The 16,778-nt window shown below is 36.3% G+C and overlaps 1 protein-coding gene across 2 annotated transcripts in view; it reads left to right on the top strand.

The window, feature by feature from the left end:
* Positions 1 to 16,778, top strand: part of bcar3 (BCAR3 adaptor protein, NSP family member) — a 71,530-nt gene that overhangs the window by 9,245 nt on the left and 45,507 nt on the right. The window contains exon 3 of one of the 2 annotated variants that reach the window (XM_015047594.1): positions 5,171 to 5,285. In XM_015047594.1, coding sequence (XP_014903080.1) covers positions 5,171 to 5,285 — 115 coding nt within the window. Of the gene's footprint in view, positions 1 to 5,170; positions 5,286 to 14,425; positions 14,610 to 16,778 lie in introns of those variants that run through there. The other variant, XM_015047596.1, reaches the window with a different exon arrangement.

Here is a 16,778-nt window from a genome sequence, read left to right as displayed (position 1 = left end):
ATTTCACATTTTGTCTCTTTAGAACAACAAACTTTAATTTTGGGGGGGATTTTATGTGAACAACTAACAAAAATCTGCACTATTAAGTGATCTTCAATATTTCTGGAAACATTGATTCCAAATTTTAATTCTAATTTTGAACTTTATTGCTTGGGAAAATCATTTTTACCTTTCATTCTGAAACTAAACTTGATGCAACATTTGCATAACCCTGACAGATTTATTTACAAGCCAAAGGCATCATTCAGGAGGAACTATGGTATTCAGATAAAAGGCACTTTGTTGTCCGTCGGAGTCTTAAGACATGAAGTATTTCTAAAGACGTGAAGTTGAACTGAGGATTTTAAAACAATCCTGTCCATTGAGGTGTTGCAGTAACTGCAGGAAGAAAACTTCTCTGCTCTAAGAATGCCAGTGTGAAGAGAGGTGGTTTTTAAGAGTGTTTCCCACAGCAGTTTAATAAAGCAGCCCAATAAAAGTGGATCAGGGGCCTATTACGCTGAACGGCCCCTAATGGAGCAGAGGCCGTGTTTACATCCAGACATTTACCAGCTTCTTTCTGAAGCTGCTGTTTGCTGAGGGATGAGCCAGTGTCAGACATTAGTTATTCCATTCCCGCTGCTAAAGCTTTCCTTAAACATAGAAAGTAATTATAGAATGGAAAACTGGTGGTTTAAAGAGACAAAAATGAACTTTCAGGTTTATTCTAGTCCCAAATGGTAAATGATATTAAAACAAACTTTAGATGAAACTTAAATATCTTCAAATTCAAGGGAAAAAAATGTGTGTAATTATTTCAATATGATGGTTAAATTTCACTGTGTTTTCTGTAATTTTGTTGAAGTGAAAAAACAATTATACTCTACAAAAATGCAAAATCTTATCAAGTATTTTTGGTCTAGTTTCCAGGGTAAATGTCTTACTGCACTTTAAATAAGAGAAACTAACTTACAAGTAACTTTTCAGCAAGATGTAGGAGCTTGTTTTAAGTAAATAATTACTTAATATTGATGAAAAGTAAACTCTGCCAATGGAACAAGACAGTTTTCATATATTTTAGTGAAATAATCTGCCAGTGCCTAGAATTTGGTTGCTAGGTGACGGACTGAGGTTGCTAGGTAACGGCACAACGGCCGGTCACTTATGAACAAGTGAACTAAAATGCCAGTGTAATTATTACTTATTCATTAACGTTAAGGAAGTATTTACTTAAGAAAAGCTCCAATATCATATGAAAAGTTACTTGTTAGTTAGCTTTGTCTTATTTCAAATACATATTTGAAATAAGACATATTATTTCAAATAATATTTGAAAATTAGATATATTCAAATATATCTAATTTAATATAATATATTTAATACATCTTATATATCTTATTTCAGATATATTTTAAATAAGATATTTGCACTAGAAACTTGACCAAAAATATGTATTTGCAGTTGCGCTGGTCTTCAGACTCTCAACCGCAGTCTGTTTTTTTTAACCATTTCTTGTTATAATGAGCTCAGTGCAGCGTTGCTAAACTCCCTCTGCATATTGTAACAACAATATCCGACTCAGTGGCTCCAGGATAATCAGGCTTCTTGTGAAAACATCAGTTTCTGTTTCCATAGCAACTCGACCAGCGTACAGTACAACCGACAACCTCCAACATACACAATGTGCCAAAGGACTTCACTGTTTTTATTCTTCGTAGCTCCAAATTGTTAACTTTATTAATGCATCAGAGATAAAATAATGAACGCTGGACAATCTGATCTATTATTCCAAAAATTGTTTTGCCAAAAAAGCCTCCATTTTGAGCTTTTTTTTCCAAAATCTCTTTACTTCCTCTCTTACTTCAGATGATCTGTTGTTCTTTGCTGCAATGCTAAAAGCAAACCTTGTATTAATTACCCTGCTAGCTTGGAAACTTTGTTTTTGCTTGTTGTAGTTTTTTATTTTTCATTTTAATCTCCGTTCTTGGATTAAAATAGATACTGAAAATCCTAATTAGGCCATTCCGATCACTTTCCTCCTGATAAGACAAACACTTTTTGGATAACTTAAGTCTTTAATAAGGTTTAAGAACAGTGATCATCTAAATTGTTCGTCTTGTAGATTAGTGGTTTAGGTTCATCATATTTTCTTTAGTCTTAGCTAATCAGTAGAGAGAAGATAAGAACTGAACATCAGATTTCTTTCCTCTGTAATCTAATTTTTCATGATTATAGTCCAGAGGTGGGTAGAGTGTACAAAAATTGTACTCAAGTAAAAGTAAAAAGTTTCCGTCCAAGAAATGATTCAAGAAAGTGTAAAAAGTATTTCATAATTTTCAGTTACTCATTACTTGAGTGAACTTTTTACCAATTATTTAATATTTAAAAATTACATCAGATGAACCAAAATATAAAGTTATGTGGAAATTTTGGTATTTTAAGGACAAAAATGAAAATAATTCATATAATTCACATAAGAAACAGAAAATACAAAAATTGGGCAAAATATTTTTTTTCCAAATCAGTTTCTTTCAATAAAAAACCTTAAACTTTAACAGAAATTGCAGGTTTGTGTCTATATGGTGAATTTTTGGTTAAAATATGATGTTTATTTTTCATTCAGTGGGTAGAAAATCCAGAAATTTTACTCAAGTAAGAATAGAGATACTTTATAATAAAATTAGACAAATAAAAATAGAAATATAGCATAAAAATACTCCTAACAGTACATTTTCAAAAAAGTTACTCAAGTAAATGTAACTTGTTTCTACACAACTCTGGATAGGTCTTAAAAATGTTGTAGAAACTTGGAATAAATTAGATATTCTGATTGAATTATTGAAGTAACTGGTATATGATTAATTATTATTCATAATTTTAAAACGTGCAGCTAAAAGCATGTTTTTGATAAAGTGGCTCCAGAAGCATTCCTGCCTCGCTGCCCCGTCGTTTCATTTTCTTCATTGTTGTATCGACCCGAATGTTTACCCAAGCCAAACCAACATCGTTGGACTCCTGTATCAACTCTCCAAAGTGCTTATTTTGCTGCTCAGCGCTGTGCGACCTGGAAGAGAAAGACAAAAAGACAACATGTCAACTTGCTGCTGTGTGCGACAGGAGATGAGAAAGATGGTGGGAGGGAGAGATTTGGGGATAGATGTGCCAGCTTTCTGTTTCTGTAGAGAATGTTTTTTAGCCAGCATGTTATTACTGACCTGTCTGGGCACGTTAGCTGCAATGATCAGCTGGAGCGCTGCATTTTTAGACTACTAATGTGATCACGTATTGTACTGCTTCTGTATTGGGTACAGAAACATTTATTTTGGTTGCAGACTTGGTGCTTTTGTTTGGCGTTTTGCTGTGTGAACAAGAATTTTGTACATTTTTATTCTTCCATGTGGGTCTCAATGCTTCTAAAAATGTCTAAGTTGATGTTTAAAAACATTAATGTATGACTGGTGTCTGGAAAAACCTCCCAGTTGTTAAGTGATATTACTGCACTGTTACCTAGCAACCCCAGCCAAACCCGACCCCGTTACCTAGCAACCCAATCAGAGCTCCAGCATGTGTGGTCAGCTGTATGTTCTGTACAATGGCTGCTGGGAAAGACGAGAGTTTTGTTGTCTCTTCCAGAAACCACTTGCTGCTATCCATACAATAATTATCGATATCGACTGATATGAAATATTTATATTTTGATAAGTTTTCAGCCTTATTGTCCAATCCTATTGCTGCATTCCTGTTGGTTGTACAGAAGGCTCCACTTCTGCTTTTCATTTTCATGTGTGTATGTAAATGTTGAGTTAGGGGGGCGTGGCCAGCAGCAGCTTATTTGGATTTAAAGTGAGAAGAAGCCACAAAACAGCTTAAAATGTAAAAGATCTGACCAGATTAAAATCTCATTATTTGAGAATCGTTTTGAAAAAATAAATAAATAAATAAACATGTTTTAAACATGTTTTTTTATCGCCCATAAACTTATTCTAACCTGTTCCAGGAAGCTTGATAGGTCTCCTTTAAAGATAAATAGTTTAGTTTGAGCTGGGTTAGCGCCTTGTGGTGGCAGGCGGTGTGTCATTCACCAGATGATTAACGTTGGCCTGTGGTTCTGAAAAGCGGTCAGCGTCTGCTTCAGAGATCATTTCAGTTAATGTCAGCAGGGCTGAAGGTGCGTTTGTTCGTGTGCTAAGAGTTTCTAATCACAGGAGCTGGATGAGGGCAGGGCATGGCACCTTCTGGGGAGCTTTTTCTTTTACTCCTCTGGAGCCACCAAGCCGTCTGGACTGATTGTTTTCTGACTTCCTCAGCAGTGTTATGTGCAGCATCTAGTTAATAATGGACCAGTGCGACTGAAGGTTTTTCTGTGAACTGATCAAATGTAATAATTCTTGGTTTACTGTGTTGAATTGCCTGGAAAAAGCCAACTTGTTGTTGAATACAGCTTGTTTTTTAGGTGAGTTGTTTAACTGTTGCAACGCTGTGAAACAGTCGGAAAAATTTAACATTTTTCATAGCAGATATTAAAACCCAACTTTAAATGTGATCTTATTTCACCTAAATTAGCATTAATTACTTGCTTTGTCTCAGTAGATAAGAGTAACCTACACTATACGCATGAAATCAAGCATGTGTAACCCCACTGTATTTATTCTAACAAGAGAAAATCAGCAGCTGTTAACATCAGTCCAACAGCCACTGGAGAAAATACAATAAATAACCCTAAACAAACTACACAGCAGCAATGAACAGTTGCTAGCAGTTAACGGTTGTAAATTTAAACAGCTAAAATGCACATTAATTATGACGAAAGTTAAAAACTTAAACAAGACATGGCAAAATTACACATGAATCCCAATAAAATTAGTCTAAAAATGATGTTAAAATACATCACTTGTGAAGAAAACAGAGATTATTCTATAACATTTCTACAGTTACAGAAAAAGGGGGAGGAGCCGACAATTACTGGTTACTATGGCAACCACCAACAGAACTTGTATAGCTATTCTGTTACGTATACAACATAATTTTATTTTCAGAAGAAAATAGACATTTTAAAGAAGCAGATTTGAATTTGAAGAATAAATAAACAGATTTTGACTAACTTCACGTCTATAATAATGTTAAAATAAAACCGTGTTGCATGTAAATGTCTGATTTCTTTAAGGTGATGTTCGTTTGTGATGTTTTCCAGGATCTGCTCCACCTGTCAGAATACGACCTGCTGGAGCTGGGCGTCCACAATCACCTCCACCGCCTACACCTGCTGACTTCCCTGCACCTCCTGCACGAGCGAGAGAGGAGGAGAGGTACCCTCATCGGCCACTAGGGCTGGGCAGCGATTCGGATTTACCAAAATCAATCCGATTTTAGCGATTCTTGGTTCACACAGTACAGATTTTACTTGGATATGGAAGACATTCCCAGAAGAACTAATCTTGCAAATCGTAGAAACTAACTTCACTAGTAAAGATATGAATATTTAAATCAAGAATTGAACCCAGTGCACTTACATTACACCAGAACAAAATGGCAAAGCTCATCTATAAAAATGTGTGGTGGTAAACATTTTTATCAGGACACAGAAGGTTCATTTACACACTTTAGAAAGGTTAGAGAAAAATTTTGGCCTTTTCAACACTCAATTTAAATGTTTTATGAATCGATATCGGGGCATTAAACTGAAAATCAGTTCAGCATTAATTGATTCATCCGTATAGATGATCCATTCGTTTCTCCTCCAACCAGTTTGGAGTTCCAGCCTGCAAAGAGCAGAGGACGATAGATTACTGTCAAGTGACGACGTGCTGATGCCTCAGGGTTCTGCTGATGGGAGAGCGATGTTCGGTTGAGGACAGCACTGTCACACACACACACACACACACACACACACCTATAAAACCCTGCAGGCCTCAGCACCGTTCTGTCTTCCAGCCCACAGCTTCAGGTGACAAACGGCTTTGTTTGCTCAGTTTCCCGTGAATTACACTGTAAATTCTCTGCGTCGTCATGGCGACTGAGTAATGCGTGGCGTTGCTCTACACAAAGTTATTGCGGCTGATCTTTCCGGTCAACACAGCTGTGAGGAAAACAAGATTAAAGGCCGACAATGGAGATCCAAATGAGCAATCCACAATCAAAACAATGGGTCGCCTCAAACGCCGCGCCATACTTTTTGGCTCTGCTGAACGTTTTTCAGACGATATATCTTTCCAGAGCCGCTGTAGGAAGCAAAGGCTATAAAAAGTCTCGTATCTCATTGTGAAGCCAGTAATTTGCGAGCTTTGCTGGACTGCAGCTTCTTATAAAAACAAAAATAAGCACCAAGTTGGAGTAAATCTAAATTCTTCACACTTACAATTTGTTCTAGTTTGATCTATTTAAATTTATGGTTATTGCTTTCCTGTTTTAGTCACTGTATTTGAGATTTGAATGCCTGTAGAAAGAAGAGGGAATGCGCTTTGAGCAGGATGGGAGGTCCTTCAGCTGCAAAACCAAAAAATAGTTCAGAATCCCTTTCATCCAATTCTAGCAACCTTATCAAGAAGGAAACTTTTTAATGTCACCCTAAAGGAGAAATCCTGCCAGCCTCCCAAACCCAAAGCTCAGATTTAGATCTCATTAATCCTTACAAACTTAATTTTTAACATATGTAACCAGAACTTTGCCTGAAAATCATGATTTTTAAGGATTAAAAGCAGTTGCATTGCAGGAAGATCATTTCTGTGTGAATGTGTGCCAGGTACTTTCCTCGTTGGCAGAGATTAAAATGCAGCCGTCCAATTAGAGATGCTTCAGCTGCAGCAATTACAGGGTAAAAATGGCCGCAGCCTCTCACACACGCTCACACTTCACACATATCTGAGGCATCTTGGCTGTGAGTCTGTTTACTTTGAGCTGTTGCTATGAAGGTGAAACCAGTGCCTGCATTTTTATCATGTTTAAAGGATTAACTAAGGGATGGACGAGGATTAGAGCCACTGAACGAAAAAAGAATTCTGACTTCTTCTCAGATTCTGTATTTAATCTGAGTTTTAATCTGAGGTTTTTTCAGAATTCTGATTTTTTTTTTTTTTTTCAGAATTAATTTTTGTTTCGTCTAAATTCTGATGTTTTCACAAAATTCAGATTTTTCAGAATTCTCAGTTTAATCTCAGGATTCTGACTTTTCTCAGATTTTGATTTAAATATCAAATTCTGACTTTAATCTCAGAATCCTGATTTTCTTTTTCAGAATTCAAACTTTTGAACTCAGAAGATTAAAGTCAAATCAGAGAAAAAAGTCAGCATGTTTCCTCCTTCTCTTCCATAGCTAAGAGTATTAATGTCATTTTAAAGTAAGAATGAGGAAAGTTCTCAAATTACCACTTGTATTAGTTTTGATATTTGAAATCTAGTTTGTGCTTCGTCTTAGTTTTATCCCACAACTTTTACATATTGACAGGATGAGATGGGAAACTGTCACCTTGACCCAGAGTTAATATCAACATTGTTCTGTTTTTGTCTCGCAGTCATCACTCAGCTGGAGTCTCTCATATCAGAATATCTTTCTCCTTTAACGAGACTCATTTAAAATAAGAACATCCTAAATAAGAAACAAAATGTCCTCCAAATTATCCAAATTCTCTTTAGTTTCGTTCCGTTTCAGCTGATAAGACTTGGTATCTAGATTTTATTTCAGGATTTCTTGTGAGGTCTGATCTGTGTTCAGTTCTGTTTTGATGCGACCAGAACATGATGCATCATGAACAATCAGCCGCGCCTTTCTGTAAGTAAAAATAACCGCAATCATTGAGTGAGATCTCTGTTATCGACTTCCTGCTCAACTCAAAACATCTAAAAAAACGCAAAGTACCAAACGCTCAGCGTTCGTTTTTATAAACATCCACGTATCTCATGGTTGCCTCTCAATAAATGCTATTTGGAGAATAAAACACAATGTTGACATGTTGAATCTGGCATGTTAAGCATATTTTAAATAACAAAATGTAATTAATATTACAGCAGAACTAATCCTGTGGGTTAGAGCTGCAACTTAACACTTTTCTGACGATTCATCAGATTCAAAAATCGTCTCATTCAGCAGATTTTACATTTTACCACAAAAACACATCATTCCTTTAGTGTAATGTATGTTGACAATGATACCAAACATTTATAGTTTATAATTTATTTCTAAGACTCAATCCAACTCCCATTTTGCTTCTACAGAGCAGTTTCACACACAGCTACGTTGATGCTAAAGCAAAACAAGTGTTTCAAAACATCAGATTGAATTCAGTAACTTTTGTTGCTAAGGATTTTGACTTTTTGAAGCTTACACTCACATGGACGCCTGTCGCTGCGTCTCCATTACATAGGTGGACAAAGTTTTGTCCATATTTTGCTAATGTTGAAAAAACACTATTTCACAATTGCGGCGTTTCCACGTTAGCATTTTATTCAAACGTTGGAGTGGCTCCGGGTGTGGCGTTTTCGGTAAACTGAAGTCGGCCATTTTACAGTACAGCTGTGGATTCAACCCCTTAAAAGGACAGTTTTTATGAACTCTGCTGTCAAAATCACAAACAAACCATCTTCCTCCTACCACTTCCTGTCGTCTTCTTTGGCGTTTCCCCCGTAGTAACAACCGGCTGTTGATCATGTGACTCAGAAGATAGTGGAAGAAGTGTTTCTGTTGCAGTTTGGTTAAATAAATCTGAGTTGATACTTGGGGGAAAAAAAACTTTTATCACAAAATGTGAATTTTTTTTCAAAATTTGCGCGTTTTCTTTAAGTGAATTTATTTTTATTTTAATTTGCGTAATTTTGTGGCTAACGGAAATGCAGTTAGTGATATCTAGGTTAGGATAACCCAACTTTTTCTATGTCAAAAGAAATGATAATTCTACAAATTATAGAAGATTTTCCTTCTCACTGTTTACTGCTGCTTTTTAGGATTAACAGAACCAAGTTAAAATGGAGAACCTATGAAGATTGCTGCTTAGCTCCTTTGCATGTCCTGCTGCATGGTGGTGCAGTCGTTTGCTCTGTTGCCTTGCAGCGGGACGGTCCAGCGGTTAAACCTCTCAGGGGTTTTCTGCATGAATATTGCCCCATTCCCTCCCTCGGCCTTACAAGGACTAGCAGTTATAGACAAATTCAAATGATTTCACCTGAAAGCATTCGCTCTCCCTTCTCCTTGCATTAAGGAATTTAAACCTGCGTAAAGACGTTTTCCGATTAATCTCCACGATGCAGGCAGAAGCAGGTATCTGGGAGGAAAAGATGAGGAATTTACAGAAATGAGAAGAGCCTCATTAAATTTGTTTTTTCAGGTGAGAACAAGCTCGCACAAGCACGGGAAATAGCTTTTATACCTTCGGTGTAAGACGTTGTACATGCATACCGTATGTACATGTTGGTACTTATGTACAAAGTCTTTTAAAATAAGTTTGAAGCAATTAGGTGACTAATAAGAAACTCTGGTGTGCAACTTTTTCCTCTTGGCTTCAGGCTGCATGTTGCATCGTTTAGATATGCCTTCCTTGTTAAGAAGTTGCGTGGAGTTAATTATTATTATTGGGGAAATTACTGTTGACGCTTTTCCTCATAATTAACTTTCACAATTTTCCAACAACGTTTTGGAGCAGCTGGTGTTTACTTCTGTTTCTGGTCGGAGACGTGCACATGGGCACACAAGCATGCATCTGTATACAAATCTATTGGAAAGAAGGGCAGCGGAGGAGGAGAGGGAGGAAGGAGACGAAGAGTCCAAGGAATGAGGGGGAGCGAAAAGAGAGACGGACGGTTAGTGGGTGATATCAGGATGAGAATGTTCTGTGGAGACTTTGTATCGTTCATTTGAGGTGCCGGAGCTAAAACATGTTGACAACCTGAAAACAAACTGCTGTACTCTACGTAACGCAGCTCTGAGGGGGTAAAGTTAGTTATTTTATAGTTTGATGGAAAACTGAAGGGAATAAACTGGTGTCCAATGTTTGCAAACCCGTGTTCAGGTTGGAGCATCTGCTTTCACTACTGGTGCCAAAGCAAGAATTTCTGTTAACAGGAAATGTGCTAATCATAATATTTAGTCATGCTAACGCTAAAAGCGCTATGCCAACATGGCAGAAGCTAATGCTAACGTGCTCAATACAGCCACGTTGACCCCCACCATGTGTCAATGACACGTGTTGCAACATGAGCTGTTGCTCTCAGCAGGCTGTAGTTTTACAGCAATGCATTCTGGGTACACAGTAAATGTCATGCAACCCTCAAGGACCAATTTAATTTCTACATCATAATTTGCATGTTCGATAACGCCTTTGGATATTCATGTTTATATTTTGCTCTCTGCTTTCCTGTTTCTGTATGTCTCCTGCTTTAAATAACATTTTTGGGAAAAAATAGGATGAAACATGAAGAGAGGAAACAGAACTCTCCTCACCGACTTCAAAATAAGAGCATGAACTTAAAAATCTTAACTTCCTGAAGAATTCCTAACAGTCAACAACCGAAACTTCAGCACAGATGTTGAACACAGATGTTTACAAAATAGCCAAGGAAATTAGAGCTTTAGTATTTAGCGGAAAAAATTAAGGGGGAGCTAAGTTTGCTAAACGTTTTCAAAGTTAGCAAAAGTGCTAAACACAAAGCTAGCTCCGCTATTAGCACTTTAGCAGAAGAGAGCCAAGCACTGCAGAGATCCAAAGGTAGAAAAATGACTGAAACTCCGTGGTTTGTGTTAGTTAAAGCTTTGATTTAAAATGTAGCAAATGTTATTGAATTGTGAGCTTTGAGCTAAACATTAAAATAGCAGAGGAAGGTGGTGGAACAACATAAAAAAAAACTGGTTTCTGTTTCAACTGGATGTATTTAAACACATTTCTAATGACTCTTTACTTCCCATCTATTTACTCATCTTGTTCTTTTGAGAACAAAGTTTTAAACATAACGACCCGTGCCAGGATTATATTCCTCCTCTTCGCTATCTAAACTGCCCCCTCCTCTGGGTCGGTTTGAGCATTTTGGGAAATCTCAGGTGATTCAGGAGAAGATTATAGATTTGACTCTGACTCAGTGCGCAGCTTCTTGGAAACGCCCTCACAGACAAAAGATGACAGGCGCCGTGAAACGGAGCACAGGTTGACTCAGAGAGAGGAAAACGGGAAATTAGATTTTTACTTAGAAACCTGTAGATTGTAACTTCCCTAAAAACGACCAAAACGTCTCAGAAACCACCAGAACATGGATCTACAAACAATAAATTCTCATACAATATTTATAAGAATCTTCATTTTGGGATCTTGTAGTTGGGTCTGAGAAGAAGCTCAACACGCTAACGTTTATTTTAAACCGAATCGTATCTTGTTCACAAGATGAAATAAAATTATTTTTAGATATCTAAAATTATTTTTAGATACTTCCCATCTAAAACTAAAAAACTATTTTTTTAGTTTTGGTAATTTATTTGTTGCACATCTTAAATTCTTTAAATTCCAAAGAATTTAAATTATTTTTGAAATAATTTAAATGGATTTAATTCAAGCAAGTCTATTCACACCTCTTTTTTCTTTCTTTTTATTTTTACATTTCATCAATAATTATTGTTCTCAATAATTAATAGAAATACTTCACTGGCATTAAAGTAATCACATTTCTGATATTTCAATTATATATATTTGAGTTTGGTAACGAATTTAATCATGACTCTTCAAAACTTTAAGATTACCTCCAGTAATTTTTGGGTTTTGAAATTAATTTTTTTGAAAATCTGGATTTTTTTCCACCGATTTTCTCCTTGGGTTCCCATAGCTCAGAGTGATGTCACTGAGGGCGGCGGCCATCTTGTTTGACAAAATTATCTTAAAGCTTTTTATTTATTTGAACTTTGAGTTCAGGTCAACTCTATGATGAAATATAGCCAGGCTAAGATTTGTTTTGTTTTAATTATGAGAATAAATGCATAAAATTACAGGAATATAGCTGCAATATCTCTCTCCAAAACAAAAAACAAGAAACTTGAAATGTAAAAAAAGTCGTACTTTGGTGTAAGTTATAGAAATAAGGCAAAACTCAGTCCAGAAGTTTTTCTCTTATTAAAATAACTTTTTGTCTTAATTTTAAAACATTCATCCTGCTAATATTACGAGACTTTATTTTCATAATTAAACAGAATGTCTCGAAGTGTGGCTTGATGCTCTGTTGTGCATCTCACAGAATGAATAATTGAAATAAAAGCCACTTTTTAAAAGTATTTTCTGTTTTTAATTTATTTTTTTAGCAAAAAATGACGAAAAATAAAGCTATTAAAATCTAATTTGATATGGAAAATATCTGAGATTTTAATTTTACAATCGGAAGAAACATGTCGGTCAATTTAAAAGATTTGCTTTGTAAATTTCCCACAACTACAAATTTTACCAGACGACAAATTGTCCCTGAAGTTATCGCGATAAACGATAATATTGTTGTTTTGAGACCATTTTCAAGTGATATAATGGTAACAATGTGAAAATAATGAAGTAACTCATTCTCAAAGATCTTTAATTTCTAATGAACATTTAACACTGCAACTGGAAGACATTTAAATTTTCAAAAGAAATAAAACAAAATTAATTATGAAGTCTCTATAAACAAAACTATCCTTAAAAAAGCAGCTAGTTGAGACCAAAACACCAAAATGAAATCGATTTTAGAGAAAAACGATAAATCATCCAAAAGGAAATGATTGATTTTAATGATAAATTAAAATCTTCTTTTAATTTTTCTTTTAATCTATCTGCTGCTTTTACATTGTTTGAACAGCGGGTGGCGCCACAAAGCACAAGTCCAAAAATAAAATAAAATAAAATAATTTAATCAATTCCCAAACATTTACTCTTCTGATGACGAGATCCTGAAGTTGCTCCAATAAAAATGTTTTAGGAACAAAACGATAATCTTGCAGGGCCGATCCAAAAGTTTGTCTGAGTGTCGTAAGTGGATCATGGGATCATCTTTAGCTCCTGTTGCAGCAGGATGGGGTTGTTGCATTGTCTGCAGGAAAACACACACACACACACGTGTCTGTATGTTATCGACTGCAGACAATACAAAGGAACCAGAGGACAAAGACAGGAGAGAGCGTTATCCTGAAGGCTGCCAGCCTCACGTTGAAACCAAACAATCTGAGTTAAACTCCAATGTTAAGAAGAATCCAGCAGGACTTAAACCTGCAACACGCAGCTGATTTAAGCCTAAGCCAACATTGAGTCAAGCAGGTCAGCCTCATTAATCTTCAGTTTCTAAAGTTCCTCAGACATGTCGCAACCTCACTGGGATTAACTTGTTTTGTTCCTTCACTGCAGAAACACTAAATCTAACCAAGTGATTCTGGTTTAGTTTCTAATGCGAATGTCTTAGAAATAAGACAAACACTAACTGACAAGGAACGCATAACATAAGGAATCTTGCTTTTTTAATGATGCATAAAAGACGTATAGTGACGCTGTCATCAGTATAAAAATAAGACTTTGTGTTTTTGCAGTGCATTCAGTGCAGGTCTAGAATTGGGAAAGGCTAAAATCTGTGCAGATCACACACATCCTGGACACAAACTGTTTAGACTTCTACCTTCAGGGAGAAAGTCAAAACAAGAATAACCCAAAACCTGCCTTTATGTTATTAACCAGAGTTGGAAGCAACATTTACCTGAGTAACTTTTTTGAAAACTTGACTTTTAGCAGTATTTTTAACTACACTGCTCTTTTCACTTTTACTGTAGTTGTTTTATTTCTGCTCTTACTTGAGGAAAATTTCTGGATTGAAACACGTTTTAATAAAAATCCTCCAGACGGACACACACACCTGCAGCTTCTGTTTAAGTTTCATCAGTTTTTTATTGACAGAAACTGATTTGGAAATATTTTACTTTGCTGGATTTTGTTAATTTTTTGGTACCTATATACATTTTTGTCATTTTGGTTCTTAAAATACCAAAATGTCCCCATAACTTTATATTTTGTTCTGTCTGATTATGTAATTTTAAATATTAAATGATTGATAATTTGATCAGTTATCAGTACTTGTGTAGACTTTTTACCAAATACTTTTTACTCTTTCTTTAATCATTTTTTGCGACTTATATGTGAAGTAATGCTCCTCTTACTGGAGTACAAGTACTTTTTCTTTCTAAAAGTTGATATACAGCAGAAGTTCAACATATCCATAAATTAGAAGAAACACTCTGAGTCTCTTGTAGATTTTCTTTTCCATCACCAGACCATTTGGTGTTTGACGCGGCAAACAAAAGAAATATGAGGCTGTGCAGGAAACGCACCGGAGAGGAGGTGAGCTGGGTGTGAGAGGAGGAGTCCGGCTTGATGAGACAAAAGGAAAACTCCTCCCAAACGCAGAGGAGCAGGAGGAGGAGCTGGACGCTCGCAAATCGCTCCCAGGAGAGACGAGAAAGAGGAGGAGGATGAGGAGGAGGGCCGGGCTTCTGATTGTGCGCCGCTGCTTGTTGTTGCCTGCCTGAAGCGGCGCGAGTGTGCAGGACGTTCAGCCGGTCAGCCACTCCGTTTAGGAAAGCATGAGAAGGAAAAAGCTTGGAGGAAGTGTGAAGGACTGAGAGTTGAAACAGAGCAACAACCCGGCAGAGATTCTTACAGGTGAGGGTGAGACTGGGAACACAGGAATGACTGGACGTTGGCGCTGACGGCACCTGAGGCCGCAAACGATTTACCAGGTTTATCTGAATGAGGTTTGGATCTTCTAAACTTGTGATTTCATTGCTCCTGACCGATTAGTTTGAATCTTTAAGCGAGTTATATTTGCTTTGACAGTTTGTGGGCAGTAATTTATCGTCCCCAGGCGATGGGTGTTACTGTGGTCGTTGAGATTGTTGAAACCCCAGCAGGGCATAATTATGAGAAAGATAACAGATGCAATCAGCAGCCCGGCTCCTGAAAATGTCTGTTTAAATCTCACACAAGACGCTGATTTCTGGTTCATTTCTTCTCCCAAGTTACTGTTTTTTGTATCAGATGAACTTTTGCTCAAACCCAACAGATGGGATTTACTTTGACTGGACCGACTCGACCTCTGACCTTCCAGGCGGTTTTAAACGACGAGCCGCAGGTCGGATGATGACATGCAGACGTTTTGTTGGAGCGAACAGAGCAGCAGTTTCTTTCAGACATTAGTCAGAGTCGTGTCTTAAGCTACAAAGCAAGATTTAGCGTTTAAATCAGGGGTGTTAAAAGTGCGGCGCGGGGGCTATTTATGGCCCTGGGACTGGATTTGTGTGGCCCCCAACTGCCACTCAGAAATGATACAAATTTGACCCATAGATGCATAAAGAGACTTTTAAAATATAACAAGGGTATATTGTAAAGTAAATCAGCTTTGATTTAATCCATTAAACTTAAATACAGCAAACTTTTTCAAAGAAAGTAAATTGTTCAGTTGACCCCAAAAGAAACTGAAAACTAGAAGATACAGCAAACGTTCAGAATCTACAACGGTGAATCAGGGCAATTATGGATGAAAAAAGAAAAAGTTTCCACCAAAACTTTGAGAGTAATCAAATTTTCTACCAGGAAAGTTGAAAATTTCTGAGTTTCAAGTGTGAAAAATGTTTGACTTTTGAAACTCATGAACATTTTGAAAGTCAAAAATGTTGAAAAATTTTTCTAGAAAATTTCTGGGATTAAACTCAAAATTTCACATTCTTTGCTAGCAAATTTTAAACTTTTCAAACTCAGAAATTTTTATGATTTTTTCCCCTAGTTTTTCGGTGGAAACGTACTTATACTTTTCCTTTCTTTAAAACGCTCTATAACGAACCCTAGTGTCATAAAAACATCTTTAAAGTATTTTACTGACAAAGTATTCATGAAAAAAAAATAATCGGGCTATTTTGCTCGCTTTTAAGGTTTTCCTTTTTGGCTCGTTTAAAAAAGTTGATGAAAGTGTCTTGATGTCTGTGTACTTGGCGTCGTATTAAGAGAGGCAAAACTTGTACTCGAGTAAAAAGTATTTGGTAAAAAGTCTCAAGTACTGAGTAACTGATCAAATTATCAATGATTTCAAATTTAAAAATTACATCATCAGACGTACCAAAATATAAAGTTTAGATGAAATTGTAAAATTGCTCTTAAGGACCAAAATGACAATAAGTAACAAAAAAAAAAACAAAATCAGACAAAAGAAAATGTTTCAAAATCATTTTTTCCAATAAATTTTTTCCAATAAAACATAGTAAAAATACTCCTAAAGTTTTTTTGGTTTTTTTTTCAAAATAGTTACTCAAGTCACTGTAACTGCTTCTACCCAACTCTGCATATTAAGTAGATCGTATTCCTGCAGATTAACGCCGTCTGACCTCGAGGTTCAGATGCTGTGAAGCGTAAAAAGTTTAATTTGCTGACGTCGTTCTGCAGCTTCATATTGATCCTTCCACAAAACGCCAAATGTAAACTTATGGATGGAAGCAAATATTATACACACATATGAGAAGTTCTTAACTTTGTTGGGTATTTTACCTCCTTTCCATGTCTCCCCTTTGCAGTTTAGTTTTTTTGTACCTGACTTTTGCACTTCCGTTTATCCAGTGACGTTTCAAGCTTCAATTGGCGCCAACCGCCGGGTCGCTTCATACTCGCTTCGACAAGCAACTATTAAAGGAATTCAGCCCAAAATCTACTGAGAGGAAATTTGGTCGCATGTCTCCAATAAATAATCTTTGCCAGCAGGAAGTTTATTCGTTATTTTTGGTTTATTTGCTGGTCCAAACTGAGATCAGAACCAAAATAAATAGGAACAGAGTGCATTTCTCC

The sequence above is a fragment of the Poecilia latipinna genome, unplaced genomic scaffold, assembly GCF_001443285.1.
Source record: "Poecilia latipinna isolate Pla-1442-1.1 unplaced genomic scaffold, P_latipinna-1.0 Scaffold836, whole genome shotgun sequence".
Classification (NCBI taxonomy): domain Eukaryota; kingdom Metazoa; phylum Chordata; class Actinopteri; order Cyprinodontiformes; family Poeciliidae; genus Poecilia; species Poecilia latipinna.
Note: the sequence above shows the minus strand (reverse complement) of the source record. Positions and strands in the feature narration are given on the sequence as shown.